This window comes from Dermacentor silvarum, chromosome 6 (assembly GCF_013339745.2).
Source record: "Dermacentor silvarum isolate Dsil-2018 chromosome 6, BIME_Dsil_1.4, whole genome shotgun sequence".
In the NCBI taxonomy this organism is placed as follows: Eukaryota; Metazoa; Arthropoda; class Arachnida; order Ixodida; family Ixodidae; genus Dermacentor; species Dermacentor silvarum.
In genome coordinates, this window is record NC_051159.1 from 166,746,815 (window position 1) to 166,772,659 (window position 25,845).

At 47.2% G+C, this 25,845-nt stretch overlaps 2 protein-coding genes across 4 annotated transcripts in view; one reads left to right on the forward strand and one right to left on the reverse strand.

Annotated features, from left to right (window-relative positions):
* Positions 1-25,845, forward strand: part of LOC119457028 (uncharacterized) — a 334,439-nt gene that overhangs the window by 95,839 nt on the left and 212,755 nt on the right. The window lies entirely within an intron of this gene.
* LOC119456351 (connectin) overlaps positions 9,386-25,845 on the reverse strand; it is a 44,979-nt gene continuing 28,519 nt past the window's right edge. Inside the window, exon 3 of the mRNA XM_037718066.2 lies at positions 9,386-12,419. Within this exon, the coding sequence (XP_037573994.1) occupies positions 11,770-12,419 (650 nt within the window). The 3' untranslated portion in view covers positions 9,386-11,769. The remainder of the gene's footprint in view (positions 12,420-25,845) is intronic.

A 25,845-nucleotide genomic window follows, 5' to 3' on the forward strand; every position in this document is an offset into this window, starting at 1 on the left:
AGGTTTAGAGACGAGGAAGTGCAGTTACGCTTCTCTAAAAGTGATTACCGGCTGCATATTGTGAAATGCTTAAAGCAGGATACGCTCTTCACCCTTCTTCGATCCAGGAAGTTACCATGTTGCGAAACTGGCCCATCCAAGTCGTACACACGCACGAAAGGACGATCTGCAAATTAGGTTTAGTACATATAGAGCACGCAATTCCGAGTGCCAAATAAGCAACACAGCCACTGTGAGGTCATGTTTCCCGCCGCGACTGGAGAGAAAAGTCATTTGGGAACACGTGCTTGCAGTCCCACGTGTCGCCGCATGTTATTATTACTTGTTGTGAATACATAAAAACGAAACAAAGCGAGAAAGAGCCCACATTGGCAACTGCATCGGGAAAGGGTAGTGCGCTTGTCCACTCGTTAGAGAAGGGGTGAAGGAACGAATGCAGATGAAGAAAGTACAGTGTAAGAGAGGGGGGGGGGGGGGAATTCGATACCACTGGATGACTGCAGCAAAACTACAGCACGACCTCATAGGCGTATACGTATACGTGCATGAAAACCACGCAGCACGTCGACAATCGCTCATCGAGGGCACTTTTCCTCTCTTGGGTGAAGTACAATGAGGAAGCGGTGCGGGTTCGTGCGTGCTCTGGGGAATAGGTCGGGGGGTCCAGACGCGGGGTCGTCTATCGAGGGGGGGGGGGGGGGCGTGAATGCGGCGGCCAGGCTGCTTCTCCAATCCAATTAGCGAGTCGGCCACCTGGATCCCCATGGTATAGGGGACGGCTCAATGACCGGCGGTGTGCTGATGCGACCTGCGGAACGAGGGCAGCATTACATTCGGGGGTCGTCGTGCTAACGACATAAATGCGTTGCAAACCCCCCTTCTTCTTTTTTTCCCCCCGCACTCATACTCAGGTGTGTGCCTCCCGTGAGTTTGGCTGTAGTCCGCACGCTTTGTGCTGCCTCTTGAGAGCGAAGCTCACATACCTTCTGTCGTGAGCTCCGGGATTGCGAGTCTATAGATTTGTTCTGAAACCAGTTCCATCTTTTAATTGACTTGACAGCTATCTTTAAACTTATTAAGATAACAGGAAAGCTGTAGATTGAAGACTACGGGAGTAAGCTTGGAAGAGAGAGGGGACAGGCGTATGATTATGTATATAATAGAAGTTGTTCACGCTCAGTGCGCGCTTGACTTGTATTTCTTGAAGAAAAAAAATATATAACGACTAATTTTAGTGCTCGCAGCCACGTAAGGCCTGGCTGTTATTCAATCTGATATATCGAGCTTCCGTCCGCGGTTTCTCACCGGATGTCGCAACCGTTGCTGCTGCTCACTGCTGTGTCTCTGCGTCTTGCTAAAGATCCATTCACCAATTCAAGGTGAAATCCCATAAAGTTGCACGAACTGGCGCACACGAAGACAAAAGGACGAGTTCATGTTTATTTTAACCTGTTCACGTTTGGTCTTACGTCAGTGGTACTAGAACACAACATTCCTGACATGCACATCACCGCGGAGTACCTCCGCATCGCGTCGCGACTTGGGTACGAAACACCGGCGCGTAAAATCTAAGCGGCACATAGTGCGACTATAGTCCTATCGACAAGGCATCCAGCAAATTTGGAACCAATTTGCGCGTGTTTTCCAATAAGTTCTGGCAGTTTCCAACACTCCTAGCAGCCCTCTTTCCGATGCATCGACCGATATCTGGCGGTTATCACCCAAGTATGTACACAAGTTCATCATTTGCGGTGTATAGTTTCTATACCGTTATCAATGGCGGCTCCGCTTGAATAGCGCGTGCGATAAGCGCTGCGTGCGCGCTGTCGGCGGTAGGCAGTTAAAATGATATCGTGGGTTTACCGTCCCGAAGTTGCACAGCAGGTTTCTGGATTAATTTTTACCACCTGCAGTTATTTAACGTGCACCTAAAGCACGGCACGCGAACGTGTCTGCACTCCACCTTTATCGCATAGCGGCCGCCGCAGTCTGGAATCGAACGCGCTACCTCGTGCTCAGCAGCATAGCGCCACAGGAACTGATCTACTATAGTGGGTCGGTGGCAGCTAGGCGGTGTCGGGAACGGTAGAACGGTAACACTATATGATAAAATGTTCTGTGCGGTCGCACGTCGCAAACGGGGTGACTTTTCGTTGGCGACCTAAAAATTATTCGCACGACCGCCCGAGTGCGGCATTCGTGGGGGAAAAGGGTGCCTTTGTGATCGCCAGTGTTGTGCGGTCCCCGGTGATCCCTTTTCCTCCAGCGATGAATTCGTTTGCCCTCCTTTCCTCTCACGCCGCTCGCAAACCGAGAGGCACCGCCACTATACTGCGAGATTAGCACGCTTCACGGACAAAAGGCCGGTCGCGCTCAGGCGGAGCCTTGCGGCCGCCGAAGAGTATTGCTGTGGCCAGGATGACAGGAAGAAAGATGGTGGCGTTGTCCTCGGGAAAATGTAGACGTCGTCCCTAAATTGTCGCGGCTTTCCCACAGTGCATAGTCGACTGCACATGGGTGAAGTGCCGGAGACGTCAAGTCAGCTACAAAGGCTTGTAGTTAGCGCCTTGAAAGACTAAAGGCTTGCGCAAGACTGTACTATAGGCATGGCCCTTATTTACCAAGTTATCTTACGTATAACAGACGCTTTTCTTGATCGCTCAGCGCTTGGATGTGTACAACTCATGATAGTGATCGACGTGAAGTGCCAAACATTACAAGTGGACCGTGAAGGTGTGCAGCTGGCTCCATAAATGGCCTCTCACCAGGACCCAGTCGAAAATGTTGGTTATGCTATGGACATTGTAAATCGCGACTTCCAGGAAAAATTCTACCATAAGAACCTTCTTTCAAGTGCATTTAGTTATGAAAGCGGAAATAGCAAACTATATACCCGCTGCGGCGGCTCAGTCAGCTAAGGCGTTGCGCTGCTGAGCACGAGATCGCGGGCTCGAATCCCGGCCGCGGCGGCCGCATTTCGATAGAGGCGAAATGCAAAAACGCCCGTGTGCTTGCGTTGTAGTGCACCTTAAAGAACCCCAGGTGGTTAAAATTAATCCGGAGCCCTCCATTACGGCGTGCCTCATAATCAGAACTGGTTGTGGCACGTAAAACCCCAGAAAGAAGCAAAGCTAATGTTGCGAAACCATGGCCCCAGGATGCTAGCTGTATACGTATATAGCCTTCCCGCAGCAAACAGGACTTCAGCCTACTTCCCTGTATAGTACTATTACTACTGTACTTCACCAGCGCTACCAGCGCCAGCAAGCGATTGACATTCCTCTCCTGTCGTCTCATGTAGAAGTGTAGGGCCCACGTGACGTTTACGTCATGACCCCGCCCACCTTTATTTCTTTTACCCTTCTTGTTGCGCGGTGCATTTCCATAGGTTCTTTTGTCATTTCTGCTTTTAACAGGAATTCCCGAGTTGCTGGCGCTGCCGCCGGTTATTTGTGCGTGGTAGGTAGAACGTGTGTGACGGGGAAGGCGTCACGCGTATGACGTCATCTCTGCTGGCAGGGAGAGTGGCTCCTTCGAGAAAAAGGCGCTCGAATTTGATGCACTGTCGCGGCGCACACTGCGCTGTAATGTGTCGCAGGTATGACCGTCACCGCGTTGTCTTCGCACCGCGCTTGTCTCTATGTAATGCAGTTGCGCAAACCTGGTGATGGCCAATTTTAAGGGACAATAAAAAAAGAAGCTCTCAATGAGTTTGGACTTGTAAGGCATTGTTTATAAGCCTTTTCATACTATTGCCGGCAAAACAGCTGGTCATTATACTGATGAACGGTAAACATTCTTTATTTCGGAGCTATATTTTAGCGCCAGCAGGTAAGTGTGACGTTGCAGATTTCAAAACATTTTCTCTAGAGGTGTGCGAAGATTAACGATTTCGATTGCGAATCGAATAGCGTTTGGTATTCCATTCTTATACTAATCGGTTCGTATACGATACCAATAAAATAGTCTTTGCTATTCGATTCGTATTAGAAATCACTATTATACGTTGTCGAATATTTGTTTTCTTCGAATTCTATAAGGGACAACGACAGCCGTTGAAGTCTACAGGGAGAAAGAAACGAGACTGTGTTGGGGTCGGCGAATTTCACAAACAGGAGCAATTCAGAAACTCAATCATTCAATTCATCTGCATTACCTAAAGCAATCAAGCTCTGGAATGATCTTCCTGACAACTTAATCTCTTTTTCTCACCCTGGATAGTTCAAAAAACACCTCTGCCAGCAATTATCGCTTTAGTATTGCCCTGGTTTTCGGCTGTACCACTTTTTCAGTTGCTTTATATGTTGTTTTATTTTGTACTACTAGCTGTTTCACTTGTGCTTGGTTATCCGTTCTTGCCATTTTCGCGTTTGCTTTGTTCTTTAATCTCCGGGTTATTATGGTATTTTCACGCCCCTTTTGAATCAAATTTGCGTCTCTTTTGTGTATTTACCTTGTACCGCGTCTGTTGTACCGTTACTCTTGTTTATTATTTTTGTACTGCATTTCTATTGGTATGCCTCCCTTACCCAATGCTCTTCGGAGCCTGTGAGGAATAAATAAATAAATAAATACAAGTTGTCTTATATACCCCAATATATAAATTAGTACATGAATTTTATAAAAGAAATGTATATCGTTTCTAGCATTGAGGCAAGGGGTGAGCAAGGTGCGTATTCAAGTACATGGAAAAGAAAAACGCAAATGACGTGAGTTAGCGAGATAGCAGCAATAGCGGATGACACGAGCATAGTCTAGCTCGTCGCCTGTAGCTGTTGGCTGTTCGTTTCACGAGGATGTTTCGCAATAAAGTTAAGTTTTGAATGACAGAAGAAACAGGAAGAAAGAAAAGAGAGAGACTTAAGAACACGATGAGCTATAAAACAAAGGCCAAGCGGGCCTTTTTTTTTTAATTTTGAGCACATACCTCGACGGCGGCGACATCATTGTTGACGACTTCTCGTAATCCTGTCTACCAGTGCAGGTGTATATGTTTTATATATTCGATCCGTGCTCGCAAACTGCGAGCCCTGTCAAAGGACAACTCTGTACTAAAAAAATAAAGGGGGACTGGCGCTCAGCCGTATTTCTTTTCGGCTTCGCTTTAATACGGGGAGAGTAGGTTATACGCGTCTATAGATAATCCACAGCTCAAGGAAAGCAGGTGCACACGTTGTAAACCATTATTAGCCGCCGAGGTAGCCCAGTGGCTATGTGGTTGCGCTGTTGAGCTCGAGGTCACGGTTTCGATCCCGGTCTCGCGCGGCTGCGTTATGATGGGGGTGCACTGCGAAAACGCGTGTGCACGCTAAAGAACGCCAGGTGGTCGAAATTAACCCAGATTCCTCTACTATACGGCGTGCCTCGTAATCAGATCGTGATTCTGACCCGTAAGACCCCCAGAGTATAATTTAAAATTTTAACCCATTATTTCCGCACGGCCTCACAAATGAGGTGAAGGGTCAAAACCGCAAAAAAAAAAAAAAAAAAAAAAAGGGAAGGATGAACGGCGCTCTATCCCTCGTTCAACATGCGTCATCACTGCTTCATCGTCGCAGTCGCAGTTTAAATTCGAGGGCTCGCATAAAAAAAAAAAAAGAAAGATTAACGCGAGCCAGTGAACGACGTTTACGAGGGCGTCATCGGAGATTAGAAACTGAAAATGAAGACGGCGGGTTCTGGTTTGAAATCCCAGCCGATATATACGCAGGTGTCTGCCGCAAAACACACACAAGCGCGAGCGCTTGTTTTGATGAGGAGCCATCCAGTGAGGATAAAAGCGCTGTGCAGTCTTTGAATGGCACCGGGCAGCTATATATATAACATCAGCGCATGCCTCGTCGCTCGTCGTTCCCGGGTTCATTAACGCTCGCGTTCGTCCGCACAGCATGTTCGTCGATTGCTCGTTTATATTCTTTTATATCTTTGGGAGAGTCATGTGCAAGGCCGCCCAAGGCCATGGCAACAGCGCGCGCCGCAATTAACGCTGCCTCTCATTACGTACAAGGGCAGCTTCAAATTTGTCCGCGCATGCCCCTGCCCATGCGACAGCGCATTATCTCGAGAACGTGCTCTTCAGCTGGCAAGTTTGTCAGCGAGGGCAACACCATTCGGAAGCCGCACTCGTGCACAATAAGAGTGCATTGTTCTTGCTCTAGTTCTTCCGCCCGAGCATCTATGGAGTGGTATGGTATGGTGTAGATGGCTTATGCGAACGTCTTCGAGCAGATCTTGGCAGCGCTGTTTGCATTGCGCAGAGGTCAAACTCGCAAAGGCTCTCACATGACCGAAACTGTTCGTTTCGTTGAGTCGAGGGTGATATCTCAGCGCCGTACATCAGGCAGCTGTCGCAACAACGATGACAATTGTTTTCCATGGCATTTCAGTTCGTCGCGGCTATCTCATGTTTAAGAGTTTGCAGCTGAGTTGGTTGTTAACACCATCAAGGTCCTCCAGCTGTAATGCCAATTCTGTTACGTATGTATTCGTGCTCTCAAAACTTCTTCTTTCTAGGGTTTTACGTGCCAAAACCAGTTCAGATTATGAGGCACGCGTGCACTCAAAACAACTCATATGCTGAAATAAAGAAAAAAGAAAATGTATTTACTTTGACTAGCAACTCACAATTTCTATATAAGATAAGAAATATTTTGCGGCACCTAGAGCAAGAATAAGCACTGAAGAACGAGTGAGCTTCACATAAGAAACGGCTGCTGCCGAAGCATACATATTACGAGCCGCAAGCTCGTTCATGCCAGCTGACGGTGTCGAAGATACCAAGTGACCCGAGAAGCCTTAGAAGGAAAGTCAAGAGTGCCGGTGACAATGTGTAATAACTGAAAAAAGAAAAAGAAAAAGCAGAGGAAGAAGTCGGAGCGTCGATTATCACTTCGGATGAATGACACGAATTAAAACAAAGACAAATTGCTGTCGCAGAAGACAAGCCGCACAAAGTTGGTGCGAATTTTGTCAATGCTGAAAAAGAAGAGAAGAAAAAAAAATGACAAGAAAAAAAAGAAAAGAATGCTAAATGAGGTTCCTATGCGCAAGTGCAGCTACACGTTCAGTGGGGCGTGGCGCCATCAGCAACTTTGTACTCTCCTCTCGCATCTTTCTTGTTGCTGAAGAAAGTTGGAACGGAAATGGTCGTTAAGGAAAAATAAAGGAGAACGTGCTAACGGAGCCAAGATTTGCTTCACACTTTCTTCCTGGCGCGCAGGCCTTTCTTTATCGCCGTGGCTTTTGTTCCTGTCGCTGTGGAGCGTTGCCGCTGGAAGACGATCGAGCGACGGGCGCTGGGACACGGGGGCTCGCAAGAACAGGATGACCTCCATGGCTCGGACTGCTATCAGGCAATTAAGAGATCGGAATTCCTTTGCATGCTGTTTCGCGATGCTATCCTGTGCATGTATCCGTTCACATCTATAGCTGTTCTTCGTGCACGCTTCCGCGTCTGCGTTATGTCCATCGCTCCACTTCCCGCTGTCGCCTGCATGCCGTCTCGAGTGCATTCATATGATAAATTACTGAAAAACGCCCTTTATACTATAGAGCGCCTGCCCTGTTTCAATGAGACAAAGACATCAAAGACTGGGACGTGCCGTCTACAACTCGTGACGCTTACTGTGGTCGTTTCGTGGTATATCGCGTCTCGATGACTCCTTGCATTGGCCTGTTTCACAAGTCAGGTTCAAATTACCATGCAGTGCTTGTGCTGTCATCGTGCCGTCATTTGCAGGGTTTTTTGCTGAAGGAAGGGCTTCTGGACGATAGCGCAAAAGAAACGACAACATGCCCAAGAAAACAACAGCATTATAGCGCTCACTGTACAATAGCTATTAGCGCTAGTGTTGTTATCGCGTTCATTCTCTGTCTGGTCGTTTGTTTGGAAGCTGTAGTTAAGAATAAATTATTATCTGTAGCTTAGTTTACCATCTACTTAAGAAGACGATTTTACGTGACCCGGAGAAAGCAGACCCATCTTGATATCAACAGAAGAGTTTGCTCGCGATGTAGTATATCCCATGTATGGATGACCGGATGGGGCCGTTCTTATGTCGGAAAGTGGTCGAAAGATGCTAGTGTGGTTGACATCCCCAAAACCTGGCTGTCTCAACTCCTGTAAGTTGCCGCATTTGGGAAATACTAGGGTTCAAAATATATGCAACGTTTTATTGGGCTATAAATATATACTTTGCAATGTAAGCGTTAGGTATGCCCAGTTGATTGCGGCCAATATCAAAGTAAACATAGGTATATGTAGATCGATCCTGTCGCTTTCTGTCTCAATTTTGATTGATAGGACGACCACCACGGCGAGTGCTTTGTGTCGGCTGCAATACAGGTTTCGCTTGATATATTCTCCAATGGCGCGGTGTTCGGCACCGAAGAGATAAAACAGTACGCACGAATAGATCGTTTATTTTAATAATCGTTACTGACTTCCTTTATTGTATAGTCTAGCCCATGGAATGCAGATAGGGCGTTACATGTTGTGTGCACGTGCGTAAGAGCTTGTTTCTGGCGATAAAGTTCAGCAGGAATCTGTCGCGAGGACTACGTCCACCTATATGATAGTCTGTCATTGAGAATAAACACTTCATGGCGCATATCGAGGGTGGAGAAAGGAAGCCAAGTAGTACATTGCAAGGCAATGTCCACTGGCAAGCAGTTCAGAGAATTTCAGCAGTTTCGACGAGTAAAGGTAACATCAATGTGGGAAGTTGCATACCTTCGGTGGCTGTGACGTTATGTTAAGTGATCACGAGGTCGCGGGTTCGATTCCCGGCTGCAGACGAGCTCCGATGTTGGCGAAATGCTAGAACACGCGTCGGTGCTGAGCTTTGTATGCATAACTTGGCGCCTCGTGGAATCTCTCATATGCAAATCATCGATTTGGGACCTTTTGTGTTCAGGGAATTAAAGACACGGACGATTGTCGGGACGCTGATCAGACTCCCCTTAAAAAGTTGTCGCAATAGAACATCACATTACTTGTGTGAGTGAGTGAGTGAGTGAGTGAGTGAGTGAGTGAGTGAGTGAGTGAGTGAAACAACTTTATTCGGTCTACAATAGACGCGAGTAAACTCAACGTCACCTGGCTAGGCCCACTCGGGGACCATCAGGTCAAACCTGACGGTCCTCTCGCGGGCCCCCTGGACTGTCAGGATTTGAGAGGTCTGATCCTGGGCCTTAATGAGCTTCATCATTTCCTCTTGGGTGAAAGGGGGTCGGGCATACGCGCAGCCCCACAGGACATGTTCGAAGGTTGTCCAGGAAATTTTCATGTGAATAACTGTTTCAAGCTACCGTCCTTATCATCACGAAGAAAATAATTGTCTTGCGTACACGTCTGACACAACAATAAATCACCCTCTCGCAAGTCACGAGCACGTAAAATTTTATTGAACACACTGCCGCATGCTAACGACGCTTCCTTTGGTCAGGACGACCGTCACAAAACACGCTAAGTCTGCTTTCCAGTCAGTGGAATTTCGCATGTATATGCACACAACAGCAACATGAAAACATCAGCAGCAATAGTAACAACATCAAGGAAATAGACCAGAAATGAGTCGCCGACAGCCGACTTAAGATTACTATGACTGGAGAGTAACAGAGTTGTATATCTTTCTAAATATTGTTTATTGAATAAGTGAGAAAGTGCGCTTCCATGTTTCGAACACTTTTGCAGAAGTTACATTGAAGTACAGTTAGGGGAAATGTGCGTTGTAATATGCATTCGAAAATTAGAAATCTGAATACGTAACACCTTATTGTACAGTGGCGCAGAATCTACACGTACAGTGAACTAATTAACAATTGTGTTTGTGGGTTGCATTAACAGACAAATCGCGTTGAAAATATAACAACACATAGCGTTTGCCGCCTCCATTTCCGGCAGTGTGCTGTTCTTCATCAGCAACTGTGATTATGGGGCGAAGTGAGCGCGGTCGCCATTTACACTTTGTAGGATCGTCAATGACGCAGCAGTAACAACTATATGGACTAAAAATGGACACACAGACGGCAAAGTTTTCGATTACATTGTAACATACGAATTGTAAGAACCCATATTTCGCGTGTGAGGCAGTTTAAAGAAAAGAAACACGAACGCTGCTGAAGAGGTCGATGTATAAAAACAAAAATGTGATTTGAGGTGCGACGGTGAACTACACTGTGTTGCCTATGTATGAGAAGTTCTGCCAAACTAATAGTGGAATCTCGATAAACGGAAATCGCTTAAACGGCACTGCCGCTTAAACGCAACACCATCCTCATGGTTGGTTGGTTTTGTATTCATGCAATGCTCTCTGCAATGTATCTCACTAAATAGAACTCCTGAAAAACGGAACCACTTTCTTTGGTTCCTTAAGGTTCTGTTTAAAGAGAGTCCACTGTCCACATTGAATGTTACGGTCATGAAAGCAAACAACCTGCAATGGTGCGCTATCTGGTACGGAAGGCCTAGGCTTTTTAAATTGTCACATGCGGCTCCTCAGCTATGATAAAGTGGCACAGTTTTGCGTCCGATCTTGCTGCTGCTGGTACTATCTACATTGTGAGTACTTATGCTTCTTCCTGGGCCATTTATCGCAGTAATGAGGAATGAAATTTGCTCAGAAATGACTCCGTCGGCTTACCGATGTTACGGTCGCTAGCGCAGAAGTTCTTCGGTGCACTTAAAATGTCGAACGTTTCCTGTCCCTTGCAAAAAAACCCAATCGGGCCTGTTCACAAACGCTGACATTACGTGTACTCTGAGCTGGCGTTGCACATTCGGTCGGGACGTTGTTATCGGACACAAAAAAGTAATTTTGTGTGCAACCTAAACACAAGACGGCAGAGACAGAATAGAGAATATAATTTAAAGTCACTGCAGGGGCTTCTTGAAGACGAGTAACATTGGTCATCATCATATTGACAGAAGCTGAGAAAACGCTGCTCCAGCAACACTGACAATACTAGGAATCCTTGGATGTTGCGAATCGATTTTGGTCATGTGGTTAGGTCATGGGTGCGGAAAGCTCGAAATGTCACTAAACTCTTGAATTAAGAATCTATGCTTCTACAGCCCACTGTGTTTTAGGCATTCAGCATAAAATACTCAGAATTCGTCTCATATGCATGAAGGTGCCCGTGGAATTGCCGTGTTCAGACGCTATTTTATGAATACGCAAATAAAACAAATAGGAAGTGAAAAAATGCTTATATCATATCGCTCTCAAAGAAGCATATAGAGAATTCTTTTTGCGAAAAGAAGCACTTCATTAACACAGTAAAAAACTGATCGCCAGAAATAATTTGCCCAAAAGTGCCTAAGAAGATTTATTCAGGCGGCGCTCTTTGGCCATCTACACTACTCGAGTGATCTACTGTATTACCCTTGCACCGCAAGTGAGATTAGATAACGAAAGTGATGGAGCCGTATCGCTTCCTCGATGCTTCCTATTTTTTTTTCACCCTCTTGTATGGCCAGATGCATCGAGACTTGTTACAACACAAAGTGTAGTTGCACATTGCATACAACGAGAACAGCAATCGGCTGCAAGAAATCACAGTTCTGCACACCCTGTTCGTGATGTGTACTGCGCACCACACTTGACTCGTGCACTCAACGCTGCCGAAGCACCGTCTGAGATGGCAGCAGAGAAGCAACATCTGCACAGGACACAGACACGAGCGAACAAAGGAACTCGTTTAGACGAGGCGAAAACCACCTGCTTTCCGCATAACGCATGTCCGCACTTTCCTGCGATTGCCTACCTATCATCTGTCCATCGAGATAGCCAGGGCGATCAACGACGTCGCCATTATACCAACACAACTTGACGCTGGACTGGTGTGCAACGCCGCGCTGTTCACACCCGCAGGACGAGGCTTATTCTTGCGCGGCGGCTCTGACTTGTCGAGTGCCTTCTGCTGACTGAGAACCGTGTCGATGTCGTTCGACGAATGATCACTCCTGCTGAGGTCATCACCGACTGCCTCTCCTTCGCCTTGAGTAACGGACGCTGGCAGTGATACTGTGGGGTGCAAAGACCCTTCGGCGATGTCTTGATCACCATCGGTGGTGCTACCTTCTTTATCCATTCTGTCGTCGAGTTTACCGGCCGTAGTGGACTCCAGGTCATCGTCATCATAATCGTGGCCGCCAGGTGCCGGGAACGAAGGTGACGGGGAAGCAGTGTGGGGACCTCGCAGCCTGGGATGCTCGTAGTCCTCGCGGCAGCCCAGTTGCTTCAGGCTCAGTCTGGCCACCTTGGAGCTGCCGCCACCGGGCTTGACAGTCGCACCAGCGTCGGTGGCGTCAAAGTCACACTTGATGTGGCGCAGTTCCCTGCGGAACTTGTCACTGCGAGTGTTGTTCTCCAGGTACAGCATCCAAGCGAGTCGACAGTCGCAGCTGAACTGGTTCCCTGCATCATTGAGAGAAAACGAGCGAGGTAGGTGTATAAGGTTACGCTTTGGAAAAAATAACATTATGGTGAGACAAATGTCATCGGTTGCATTGTGATCGCGCCTCACGTGGTCATGAAGTAGCATGCACGGAGTTAAATTAAAAGCGTTTCAAAAGTGTGTGATTGGCCGACATGTAACCTATACGTTTCGTGTTTTGTGTCCCGATGCTATCAACGCTTTCTCTTTGACTTTCGACGTATTGCGAAACCACTAGTGCGCAATCGCACAAGCATACACGCTCGCGCGCGCGCGGTAATTCGCGTCACGTACCGATTGAACAAGGTAAATCTAGAATACCTTATTCTTTTCACAAGAATTCAAAGGGGGGTATAAGAAGGTGCGTTGGACGAGTTAATTCATGCTTGGTTAAAACGGAGTGCGAATGGGGCGAGGGCAAGAGACACAGAAACACATCACGAATGCTCGTGATGCCACAAACATCCAGAGAATTAAATGGAGAGTTAAGCGAAGAGTTAAGTAACTTCGTATGTCCAAAATGCGGACTGTTTGATATTTTTAGGTGCTTGCACTGACAGAACGATGACAGCTCGAAATTGTACCTAATTTTGCGAGTTCATTGCTATATGACACCATAAAGAATAATAAAAGAAGTCTGGTACACACTCCGTCACAAAACAAAAGACATTTTCAGGGGCGTGAAACACCACTATGTGCGGTGTTACATCAAATATAGAATGAGGCAAAACACGAAACAAAACGTAAACACAAAGAAAGAAAAGGAACAAGGCAGCAGAAATTGGCCGCGGTGGCGCTATATATATAGGTGGCATGCCTGCGAAGCGAATAACTCGAAACAAGTAAAACCAGTCAAACGTGATAAAACCGTGACAAGGCCATCATGGTGGCAAAACGAAAGGAACGTACGAAGCTGCTCGAGGCACCCCCAAAGAAGCGTGTTGTTCCAGCGGCGGCGGCAGGCGACGCTTCGTCGACAGCCCGTCGTATTTCATTTCCGGCCACCGCCGCGGCGGTGCCCTGGTGCCCAGTCGTTTTCTTTTACTTGACTCCCCGTTTGTGTTTCCTACATTCCGTCTCGATAGTACCGTGCAGCGCTGAAGAAGCTATGTCTGGTCTCAACAGAAGCGGTGAGGCAGGCCGTCAATGCACCGTTGTTCTCCGCCGTGTACTACATTTCCGCGGCTGTGTCGTTCGCACTGAAGAGCGGAAAGCAAGAAGACAGTACGAAACCGTGGCGTCGCACTGAAGTGTTGAAATGTGGATGTGAGGGTATGTGCTTTGAATAGTCAGAAATGTGCCCTGCAAGTGCCGTTAAAACTAGGAACAATTTTTTTCTTCTATTTTTGGGGGCACCGGTTACCGCGTCGGCACGTGCCCTAGCTTCCGCAACGCCGAGTCAACGCCCACGACTACGTCGCCTGGACTGGCGACCAAGCGACGGTGCCGAAAGCGTGGCCCGATACAAGTGCTGTGGTGAGTGCGTGTGCTTTGAGTAGTCACTAATCTACGAGCGGTCTCAAAAGCTAGCGCTACTTTCTTCGTGGTACTGGTGACCGTCTCAGCAGCCACCGTATACCTCGCTCAGTGCTGCAAGGTTCTAGAGAGTCCCCAGCGGATGACGACGCGGAAGCGGCCAATCGACTTGGCTTCGTGGGGACCCGTATAGGGCGGGCAGGGAAAACATTAAGAGATAAAAGCTGGTTGAGGGTAAAAACAGTTGGGTGGAGCAGAGAGAAGGAGAGAGGAAGTTAAGATGCCGTGGCACTTGCGCGGTGGTCCGTGGCGAGAAGAAAAAAAAAATGAATGAAAAGAAGGAGTGAGGGAAGTAAGGAATTGTGGCAAGCGGAGACGGAGCCGGCAGGCAGAGCTCGCCGAGGATGCGTCATCAAAGAACGGGCGCGCTTGCCTGTCGCGGAATGGTTTCGCCACAATGAGAAATGGGTCGGGCTACGACGCTTACCTCCGAGGCTTACCGTATAGCACCCGGCCCGTTCTCTCTTTTCCTTTTTTTTTTCTCTGGACAAAAATAATCAACCCTGAGAAGCCTTTCTGCGCGCGTTCTTGTTCTTCCGCCCACTTCTTATCATACCGGGCCGCAGTGGTAATGCTGTGGTTGGCTCGGTGCCAGGTATGAAGGGCACGTGCTTTAGGCGCGGTTTAGCGAGCGCGGGAATCCACTTTTCGTTGGATCTTTTTATTTATTTACTTTGGCGGGAACACCCTCTTCGGTTTCTGTCGCGGCTGAGTGGCGTTGACGAAGCTGAATGTGGACAGGTGCAGACACAATGTTGCTGATGGAGGACGCCACGGACGTGAAGGCGTGCAATCAGAACAACGGCGCGCGCTTTATAATTTTAAGACAGATAGAAAAAACAAATAAGGGGGAATATCTTTATTTTTAATTCGGTAGTTTGCCCTGCATCATCGTCCTTAGCCTTGATACAGGCAGAGGGGAAGTCTAAGCCGGCGCAGCACGGTTTCTCGGATCCGACAAGAAAACAAGGCAACCAATTTAAAGCAGTTTGCGTGAAAATGAAAACACAGCTGTTCATGAACGATGTGGGTACGGGCTAAGAAAACTTCAAAAGCCGGTTTATTCTGCTCTTCGGGATAGCGGTGTAGTTACGCTAGCGGTGTAACTGCGGGCGAAGCATGGTGGAGGGAGCAGAGGTTCAAAATCCTTGCACTGCCATGCTAACATGCCTTAAGCCAGCCCTGGTCGTTATCATACTGCAGTTGAGAGCATTTGGAATCCTTATGAAGGGAGTGCGCCCTGTTATTCCGTGCCTTCCTTTATTTACCGCGAAAAAGAAGAAACAGTTGCACTGAATCTGAACCTGCGACTAACTAACTAACTAACTAACTAACTAACTAACTAACTAACTAACTAACTAACTAACTAACTAACTAACTAACTAACTAACTAACTAACTAACTAACTAACTAACTAACTAATTAACTAATTAACTAATTAACTAAACATATATATATATATATACACTTCGTTGATACCGTGTCTCATACACCTGACACACGGGCACTCAGCAGGCCTTTGGACTAGGGAACATCTACCTGAAAATCGTTCACGCGGATTGACACAACAAAAAAGAATTTCTCCTTTTCGGTGAAAGCACCCTCAGGAAGGGGAGACATCTCAACTCCATTATGGCCCTAAAAGTGTAACCTTGTGCGCCGCATCTTCAACAGCACAAAACTTGATGAAACACAATGGGCCTTATGAATAACTTTAGCGTTTGACGAAATAATTTTATAGTTAGCAGTGATGCCATTTGACAAGATACACTATTCTTTAACGTCTTGTCAGTTTCGGTTTATTGGAGCAGCGCGAAGTGCTTTGTTACGTTGCTTACTAAAAACACGCAAAGGAAATCACGCCGTACCGTGTGTAAGCTGCGAAACTCCTTTTGATCAAGGATCTTTCAGCGTAAAAGAAAGTGTTTACTTCGAAGGATTTTAGTACGCCCATGCACCAGGGCTATCATTTTTAGCCGCCTTCCTTCAGCACAGTAGATTATTCCCGTCTTTACTTTGTATCTTCTTTGTGTGCATTGACCGTTTTCCTTGTTGTCTTATTGCTCCACCTTTCGGGCGTGTCATAGTTGGGGCGCTCGAGAGTGCTGATAAGATTTTTGCTCACTTTCACGAGCGGAAACGTGTGAAAAAAATCAAACTTATCGAATGGTGCTATGCCCTTCACGATCGTCGATGTAAATGACACACCTCGAAAAGGGGGTCGCAACATGTCCGTCAGCATCGCATATTAGATATATAAAAGGAAGCATTTCACATTATTTTTTTTTTTTTCATTTTACTTGGGAATTCATAAAGCATTTATTGCTCGTATTTCTCGCCGCAGCAGCCGTTGCCTTCTCTATCTGCGAGACGCGCTTAGCTACGAGCAAACTGTGGCATCGTCTTCCCACTCCACTGCACACAACTACCGTGTGCAGTCCAGCTGGAGTAGCCCCGACGTGCGTTATTCACGGAAGAACTGATCGAAGGTATTTCGAACATGGGCCGAAGCAGATGACAAACAACTGTTGGTGCATTCCTTTCGCGTTGGTATAGAGAATGGCGCCGCATTTACTCCATTTCGTTGCTTCGGGCGTCCTTTATACGCGAAGGGCGATAAACACAGCGGACGACGCTATACTGATCATTCAGAAGAGCGCTCACGAAGGAATCTTTTGTGTTACCGCGTGTAGCAAAGTTCCAGATGAAAAAGCGTAGATCTGTCGGGCGAGTCCTCGGTTGGAGGGTATATAGAAAAGCACCGTGTTCAACATTCCGTGCTGGTGCTACGCGTATGCGCTGCGCTATTAGCGCCCACATAGAATGTATGAACAAGAAAAAAAAAATAGTCATACTACAATGTTGGTAGTTCGAGAAGGTCTGCAGTCGTGGGTGTCGTGCTATCACGCCGAAAACTAAGAGGAATGAAGAAGGATAGCTTGTCGCTAAATCGAGCTCGACGCAGACAGACCAAATGAAGAGGAGTGACCAACACGACGCGAGTGCGATGTTCACATCGCAAAGATGTAGAGTTGGTCTTTTTTTTTTTTCTCGTCGCGAGTGAGCGCCGATGCAGCAGTGGGGTGCGAATAAAAAGAAACAAAGAAAAACGACATGAACGCGAAGTTGCACTACCGGAAGAAAAAGAAAAAAAAAAAGAAGAAAACACGACGACATGGCGCACGAAACAAAGGCCACCGCTCGCGCTTGTTTCACATGCATGCATTCGCACGCATTGCAACGACGAAGCAAGAGTAAAACCTGAACAAGCAAAGATACGAGATGGCGACTGCAACTGCACCCGTACTGCAAGTGTGACGGCGCATATTTACAAACCGGTGTCATCCTCAGATTTTGTTCCAAGTGATTATACCTTACCAACTCACCTGCTACAATCAGTAAATACCAGTATGTGACGTAATTAGGTAAACCTAATGTGTGATAGTATGTTAATTGTTCAATTACGCGTTTTGACTTCACATGAAAGTAATGGCCTCCTCTTCGCGAATTCCAGCTCAATCACTGAAATTATGCTTATTCCACAGGAAATTTCCCAAATATCTCTACCATCGAAAAAAAAAAAAAACTACGCATTAGTTAGGTATGCATTAGCCATGCCCTCACCGAGCCCGATTTCTTTAGTTTTTATGGTTCGAGTAACTCTAGGTCTCTAAGCTGCGAATGAATGCGCAATAAACTGGTCTGTTTACGGATGTTACATATAGTAAGGTTAGAAAAACTCCATTTAACGGGCGACGACAGCGGCCCTCCCGTGCAACCTCATACTAGTGCGATGCTCTCAGCGACCGAGAGAAACAACCGCTGTAACGCTCCTGTGACTGGGGCTGGCCCGCTGATCGCGCAGGTATTGCGGAGAAGCATACATCTGTCAGCGCACACGTGCACGTCGCTGCACGAGCGTGCCGCTGCGGTGAGGCCGCGCGCGGTGCCGTGCTCGTGCGGCTGCCACACCCGGGCAGCCGAGGGAGGCGCGATTCGACGCGCCCCGGACCGTGACCGCGGCCCCGCCCGACTCTCGTTCCTCCTCTCGTCGTTTTCTACCTTTTCTGCCGTCCGGCCCTTTCTCATACTCCATCCACCAGTCCCCTCCCAGACTCCTTTCTTATTTTTTTATCTAGTGGCCATAACCTCGTCTTCGAGCTAAAGCGTTCCCGGCGTCCAGTTTTGCTGAGCTCCTTGGGCAAATTAAAAAAAAAAAAGTTTGTGTGGTGAGGGAGGGGAACAGGGGGTACTAGGCACGGCACGTTCACATTGTCTTCGTATGCCCATGGTTGAGCTATGGGTCGTTTGGCACTCGCATTGGAAGAACTGCTTTTACTGCCATTAAACTTGTTTTATCTTCACAGACGTGCGCTCCAAATAGCGGGGACGTGGTTATGTACAGTGACATTTTTCTTCTTATTTTGCAAGTATGTGTTAGTGCAAAACGCGTGCTAAAGTCTTCTTTTGGGTTTCTGTTATTGCTCACAATAAAGCAAATTACCGTTTCGCCGGTAAGCAAAATGCAGTAAGCACGCTGCTCGCAACCTCTCCAGCTGGATCCCAGTTTATCCTGCCTAAAAACACCATGAAGCAGTGAGTTCCCGAGATAAATTGGAGGAAATAGGCCATAGGCGACAGACGCGTAATGCCGGTGGTGAACGTTCTGAGCAGGCCGTGACGTCATAAGAGAAGGCGGTGGCAGGCGGGTGGAACGGGAGCAGACCGCAACTGCCCCCCCCCCCCCCCCCCTCTCCCTCCGCCCTACTCCCTCCACCCTCGACGTTATTGGCAAATACCAGGCTATAGCGGTCTGGGCAGATAGAGGAGTGGTGGGGCAAGTAATCGTTGTCAGGTGGCAAGCTGACAGATTTGACAGGCTCGTGAATTCTAGCTGAAAACCTCCCTTTCAAGTGGTGTGTTGGCTTCATGATCACTGCTGCTGATTCTTTATTGAGTCCCAAAGCGCATCCGCGACAGAGCATTCAATGGCAGCCAGTGTCAAGCACGCGCTAAAGCTGGTCGGATGGCGACCTGTCACTAATCACACCAACTTGTCGCCGGCCTTGTTCTTTTTTAGTGGTGATAAACTCTCCGTAGCGTCGGCTTTGGATGAACATATATACTCACGATGGCTATCTGACGTTTTTATGGCCCTCGCTGTGTTCACGCGACAAAACTACTTAAAAGGAGCTTGGTGCTACCGTGTCCTTCGTTCGTGTAATGAGGGGAATTGACAAAGGCTTCCGGGCCCAGAAATGGCCGCCATATATTCGTCATCCCAAAGCTATCCAACGCTGCCTGTACCAAAGGCCGATTACGGTAAACAGCCGAAGAGCGGTAAAAAATAGTTCGTTCATCGTGGCGAACATGATCTGTAAATTTGTTGACTCAGCCTGAAAGTATTATGAGATTTAATGGACATGCTATTTCGACAGTGTTCTTGCGCGTTATGTAGTAGTAATTTTAGAAAAAAGACAATCGTGCATACTGATGCCTCAGTATAATTTTTCAATTAATTAATTCAAGCCTTTAACGCGCACTACCGCTACGATCTGTAATGATGTGTTCGAAACACAAGCTACGCGTTCAAAATGAGAAAAACGTTGCTTAAACAAAAAACGGAAGCGCGGAAGGTATCCGAGGAAGTTGTGGCTGGTCTGGTGACAGCTGTGACAACGAAATCAATAACCACGACGACAACGATGAAGGCAAGATGATGACAACGACACGAAAGCTCTGTAGCAACAAATAGTCTGTCCCCGTTTTCTTCTCTATGACTTCTGAAAACAATGCACGATGACGTTTATACTTGTGACAGGCTGACGATACTGCACGAAGCACACTCAAAATCTACATCATGCACTCTAGGAAAAATGAAGGCTTAACCTTGCGTATATTCGCAGCGTTTGCAGCAAGGCCGGACGCTAGAGCAAACGGGACGCGAGTGCACGGTGTTCCAGGCCCTCTTGAGGCATGCGCCAACAACACAGAAAAAAAAAAAGAAATACAAAACCCAGCAAGGAGACCCGCGGCAATTAACGACTCTTACATACCGCGTCGTGGAAGCCTGCGGAATGAGCAACATCCTCGCACCGTGACGACGAGCGAAACGCAACGTTCCGCTCCGTAAGCGAGCACGCGCGCCCTCAGCGAGTGCGGAGGCACAATTTATAACTCGAACCCCGGCATGCCCCCCACCTCCTCCTGGTCCACAGCGCGGGTGGCTACACAGTGACGCGGTTCACGCACTGTCGCGACGCCCACTATGCAGGCGTGGAGGGTCGGCGACCAGGGCAAACTGCCACCACTCTGCGCGCTATACAATGCACGCCCTGACCCACGAAAACGGTGCTCGACCGCAAAGCACTCCAGAGCGATGGCTGTTACGAGAACTTCCGAGCTTCTGAGTTCACTCAAGTTATAGGGCAATGTTGGTGGTTTCATTCAGTCGGCCACACATATCGCCAAGGCGTAAAAACTCGATCCCGCATCATGCGCCGGGTCGATGGAACTACCTTGGACCCCGGTATCTCCTAAGATAAATTTTTTATATTAGTAGTATTCGTCAGGACAAGTCCCCTTGTCGCCGACGAAGTCCCTTTAGCCCTGACAAAGGCAAGGTCCTTTGCCGAAACACTAACTCCAGAAACATCTCTTGTTCATCCAATGTTGATCATTTGAAATCTCCGTCTGTTTCTGAATCTCTATTTTGCTTGAATGACGATGTTAAGGAATCTCCGTCAGGAAACGAATTTGAGACCCTCTGTTCAGCACGTAAAATGCCAATAATGTTTGGGCCATTGTGGAAGGCGAAACTGCACGTTTGTGCCAGCATCGTGTTTACCATTTCCGCGTTAGGATATCAGCCCAACAAGTAATAAGCTGTGATACTCTGCTTTGCACCTGCTTCTCTGTGCCGGACGGAAATATTTATGTTCCGGCTTACTGTATGGTATTAAGGCAGGGCTAAAACTCTCCTCTTGTAACTTGCTTATTCCGGAGGATCAACTTTTCTTTCTTTGTGGACATATTTCGTGCACATATTTTGTGTCCAGTGTACTTCGTAGCACTTTCTAAGGTCGCATATCTGTGGGAAGTGGCGCTATTAGGATTTCTGCTAAGCATGCATGATAATTATCATGACTCACCGGCTTCAATTTCGCAAATAAATGTGTCTTAACGTGAATAATTATATAGTTAAGTAGCATATTTGAGTTATTTAGCAATGTTATTGTTGAAACTTTTTTTTTTTTTTGCTGCTAATGTCCGCCTATATAACCACGTAGCCCCACTGTTAAAACAGAAGCGGCCTAAGTATGGTATTTAAAAAAATGTGTTCAGCACAAAAACAAAACGCATACAACACCAGGAGTTGTTTTTTTCCTTTTCTTTTCACTATTCATGGTAATATCGAGCAGTGGTTAAGCAATTAAAGTTGACGTTCATTTTAGTCAAACACATTTCCTTTAATCTGGTACTTGAATCGGCAGGTTTGCAAAATAGAAAAAAGAAATGCGGTGCTTTTCGCGTGGTCTGCTTCGTGCAACATGCATCCAGCTTCTCTCTTTCTTTCTCTCTCGCTGTATATATAGCTGGGAGCACGCATTGGTCGCCTAGTTCTGCTTGTTAGTGGGTGAGCACTAGCGGTAGTTAACGAGCTCATCCAAGCGTTAAGGCCACGCAGGTCGCACTAACCAAAACAATTCACAGGGGCTTATGGATGGCAATTTATTTAACGGTAATCTCTATAGTAACGCGAAAAGCGCACGGCCGTCCTAGTTGCAAAGGTGTTGTCCAGAAAACGGTACCACATCTCTTATTATCTTCTAACACTGGTGGCGGACAGCATGTAGTGCACGTGATAGCCTTCCTTTAGTGATACATGCAGCCAACCATTTCCCATTTCTGCTCTAGCGGCACGCAGGCATCGAATAGTGTACACGCTTGACTCCCTGCATAAACTATTTCGTGTATCTCTTTTCCTCTCTCATATTTATGAGGTATATTTATTTTTAGTTTCTTATGTGTTGAGCTTTGTGCGCTTTGTCAGCAAACTGGATGATCCTCTACTATAGGCGTGCCCTGTAGTTGAGCTTCGATGCTTTATACTGCTTGCTCGTACTTGGCATCCTAGTAAATCCAGTGTTGGTGATATAAACGTATTTACTTCGTTGGCAGTGATGCTTGGCTTTTGATAGAGCGCCGGTACACTGGTGAATGCGTCTGCGGCAGTTTACCACACTTTCGAGCGCAACGCCGTGAGTTTATTTGTTGAGACAGACAGGTTCAGCAGTAATTAAAAAAATATATAGAATTAGCGCACACGAGACGCACAAAAGAGATGAACAGATCAAATTCATCATGCCCAACGTTTAATCAGCCTACTGCTCGCGTGCATCCAGTGTTACCCTATAATTTAAGGCATGTGATGCATAATAAGACATAACTTCTGTTTTTGTTTAAAATGGCGGCCTGCAGTGCCTCCACCTTGCAGAATTATGGCGGATGTTAGAGAGTCTATACGTTTTAATGCGACAGCGTTAAGGTCCCCGTGTCGCAAAAATCTGGCGTAGGCGTAGGTATCGGTGTCCGTGGCGGAGAAATTCACCCCGAACAGCACCGTCCACACAGGCCCTCCACTTGGCTCAAGGCGTTAGTGAACGAAAATTGCATTTCTCAAAGTAAAATCCGTCATGAAAATCGTAAAGTACGACTTAACTGCATCCTACAGACATGATAGCGTCGGATTGTAATTTGAATGTACGGAAAAACATAATTCTGTTACGAGGAAATTCAAACACAAGCCCCTTTTTCAGCATTTCTACCATAACAACAGCAGCGCGCTCGGGTAGGTTACTTGCGAAAGCCCCATCCAGATGGCGCTCACCTCCAAGGCAGCGTTTCAACGTTGCATGTAGGCTCCCTACGGCAGCGTAAAACGGTAGCGGCGCGCAGAGGCGAAGGTGGAAAAAAAAAAAGCTGCAGCTGCCGGGAAGCCTGGCAAGCATTCAGGGATCTTTGAATGCTAAAGCGTCCTCCAAATTTTGGACACGCGCGCGCCTCGGGGCAACAGCAAACAATTAATAAAGCAATAAAAAAAGGTCCTAGGGCCTTCACATTTTTATATAAGATGGCTTATATTACCCCTGTAAAAATGTCTTCCCAGAAATGCATTTGTGTTTAAAAGTGAAGCCTACTTTAAGGGGACCGGTGTAAGCTTGGTCTTTGTAAGCTGGCTTTCCCGCGTTGGGGTTGCAGTGAAGCCTACTGATAAAGAAAAAAAAATGCGATGCAAACGGGTCCCGATAACGCTATGCCGTTCCACTCTTGAAGCCGAAACTTAAGCGTCCACCAATTTTGTTACTGTAGCGAGGATGCAAGCAGTTATAGCGTTCGTTGCAAGCAGTATAACAAAAAGCTAATTCTCTCTTCCTCTCGTTCGGACATGATGCGAAAATTTATCATTTTTGTTTTCTCTGCACGACGAAGATGGCCGACCGAGCCATTCAAGCGGATACCGGTTGCAAGCGAGCTGGGGTGGTATTCTGTAAGTGTCCACCTAGTGGACATGACCGCTTCGTCTGGTACTGAAGTTCTGATTGGCTAGGCTAGGGCACGTGTCAGAAGGAGGCAGGTGCCTTCAGCCAATCAGCACTTCAGCAGCAGACGAAATGGACATGTCCACTACGTGGACAGTTTCAGAATAGCACCCGTGGTCTCGTGTGAGCCGCGCGCGTCGCCTCACTCGCGACGCGACCTTCAGCTTCGGCAGTAGCCCCAATGGAAGTATACTGTGACTGAAACGTGCAGCTTGGCTTGGCTGATAAATTCCTCAAACAACGCTTGCGTCGCCTATTTTCCTACTAAGCGGTTTCGCGGTGCTTTAATGCACACGGGGCCTGTCGATAAAGGCGCGCCTGCGATATGTATGGTACATGGTGCGTGCCCACGCATTTATTTTATTTTGCCTCAAGATGTCGATAAAGGCCGTCTTAGCCTGTCTGGACTTGAATGAAGGAGCGAGATGTCTGATCTGACTTATCGCGAGTATTGTGTGTACACCACCTGCTAACAGTGGCAATGGCCAGGAGATCTTATCCACTTGGACGTCGGCGCTGATGCCGGCGATATCTTAAACAGTGGGTGGAAAGCAGCGCACTGACTGACGCTCAGGGACTTTGGGTGCCAGTGGCCCCTTTATCGAGAACAGATGGAGCGTTCCCGGATTCGCACTGTGCAGCACGGAGTGTAGGAGAGCCCCGACAGGTGCATATAACGGCAAACACAGTCCGGGGTCGGCGGTGCTCCCAGAATAGGAGCACCGCCTCGCTCCTGCGTCGAGGTCGGATGGTATCAAATCGGGACCGAATCGAAAGCGAAGGCGGCGCGCCCCTTGGCAGAAGGAGGCCGCGTCAGAACGTGCAGAAAGTGAACATAAAGTTGGAAGTCAAGAACCGTGATGGAAAGTAAGATGAAGAGAACGACCCATTTTCACGCTTTCAAAATAACGGACGTACCCGGAGATGTTTCTGCTTTCATCGCTTCAGCAGGAGCCGGCCTCGGTTCCGGGTGCTGCGACCGCGGCTGTCTTGAGTTGTCGTTCGGTCAAATGGCCCAAAGAAGCACGTAACGCGCCTCTTCTAGCGTGAGTGGGGGTGCATTGAAAATTTACAGGTTGACGCGCAGTGGTAAAGCCTCATCAGATTTAACATCCGTTAACCGCCTACCCGATAAGCATGTTGAGGCGAAGCGGATCTGTACTGAGACATCCGTGTACATCAGGAGGCCACTGTTTGAGCCAGTTCAGCCGCAACAGCTTAACGACTCAGACTCTCATTTCCCTGTACGTAAGAAAAAGCCCTTAAGGTATACAGGATACCAAAGAAAGGCTCAACATGCGTAGCTCATCTTCATTTTATACTGTTTCATAAAGAGGTCGATTTTTTTATGTATGTCCTCGTGCGCGGATGTGCCGTGGCACTTGATACACAATCACGCGTAATCGCCTTATTAGATTGCCCCCCTTTCAGTTTGTCTATTTTCCGTGCGCTGCACGCAATAACGTTAGTTGTAGGTCAGCACTATGATCGCCCGTCTGCTTGCCTTGTCATGCTTTTGCGCTGTTAAGACTGTGGTTAGGAGAGAGCTTTAGCACTGTCGTGCGGAAAAGTTTACCGTACGTAGGGATCGCATTCCATATGATTAACACGGCTGCCAAAACTCCAACATGAACGTTTCACGATTTACCCTACGCACGAGCGTGAGAGCCAGCCACTCATATTGTGTGAAGGAAAAGTTACGAACATCGACCAACGAATGGTAGGAGGGCAAAAGAGTAGTATTCCTGCTATTACAGTAGGAAATCCCACTCGTATATCGAGCTACAATACCTATAGTTAGTCGGTGCGCTTTGTACTTGCCGATGTTATCAGTCACAGGATTAACGGTTCTGCACTTTAGCGTTATTTTGTTAAGACAGAGATATTAACACTGACGAAGAAATTGCCGTTTGCTTCGGCGCGAAATCTCATTCGTGGTAGGTCAGGACATTACGACTGAATGCACATGCGGTTTTATTTCCAATTTGTTTCTCGCACAGGAACGTGCAAGTCTCACCTCTGTATGTGCCCATATTAAATTCAGTGAATAAATTTTTGAAGAATCAGGAATATTTAAAAGTTACTAAATCTTATTATTTTTACATTGTCCACGTCAAAACGTTGTATTTGTGAAGATCACTCATCTTTCCAGCATTTTCACATATTTGGGTTTCCGTAATTTCTTTTGTTACCGTACTTATACGTGGCATTTATGCGCGTGTTTGCGAGGTATGTTTGGAACGCGCCACCAATAAGGGACGTAATTTCT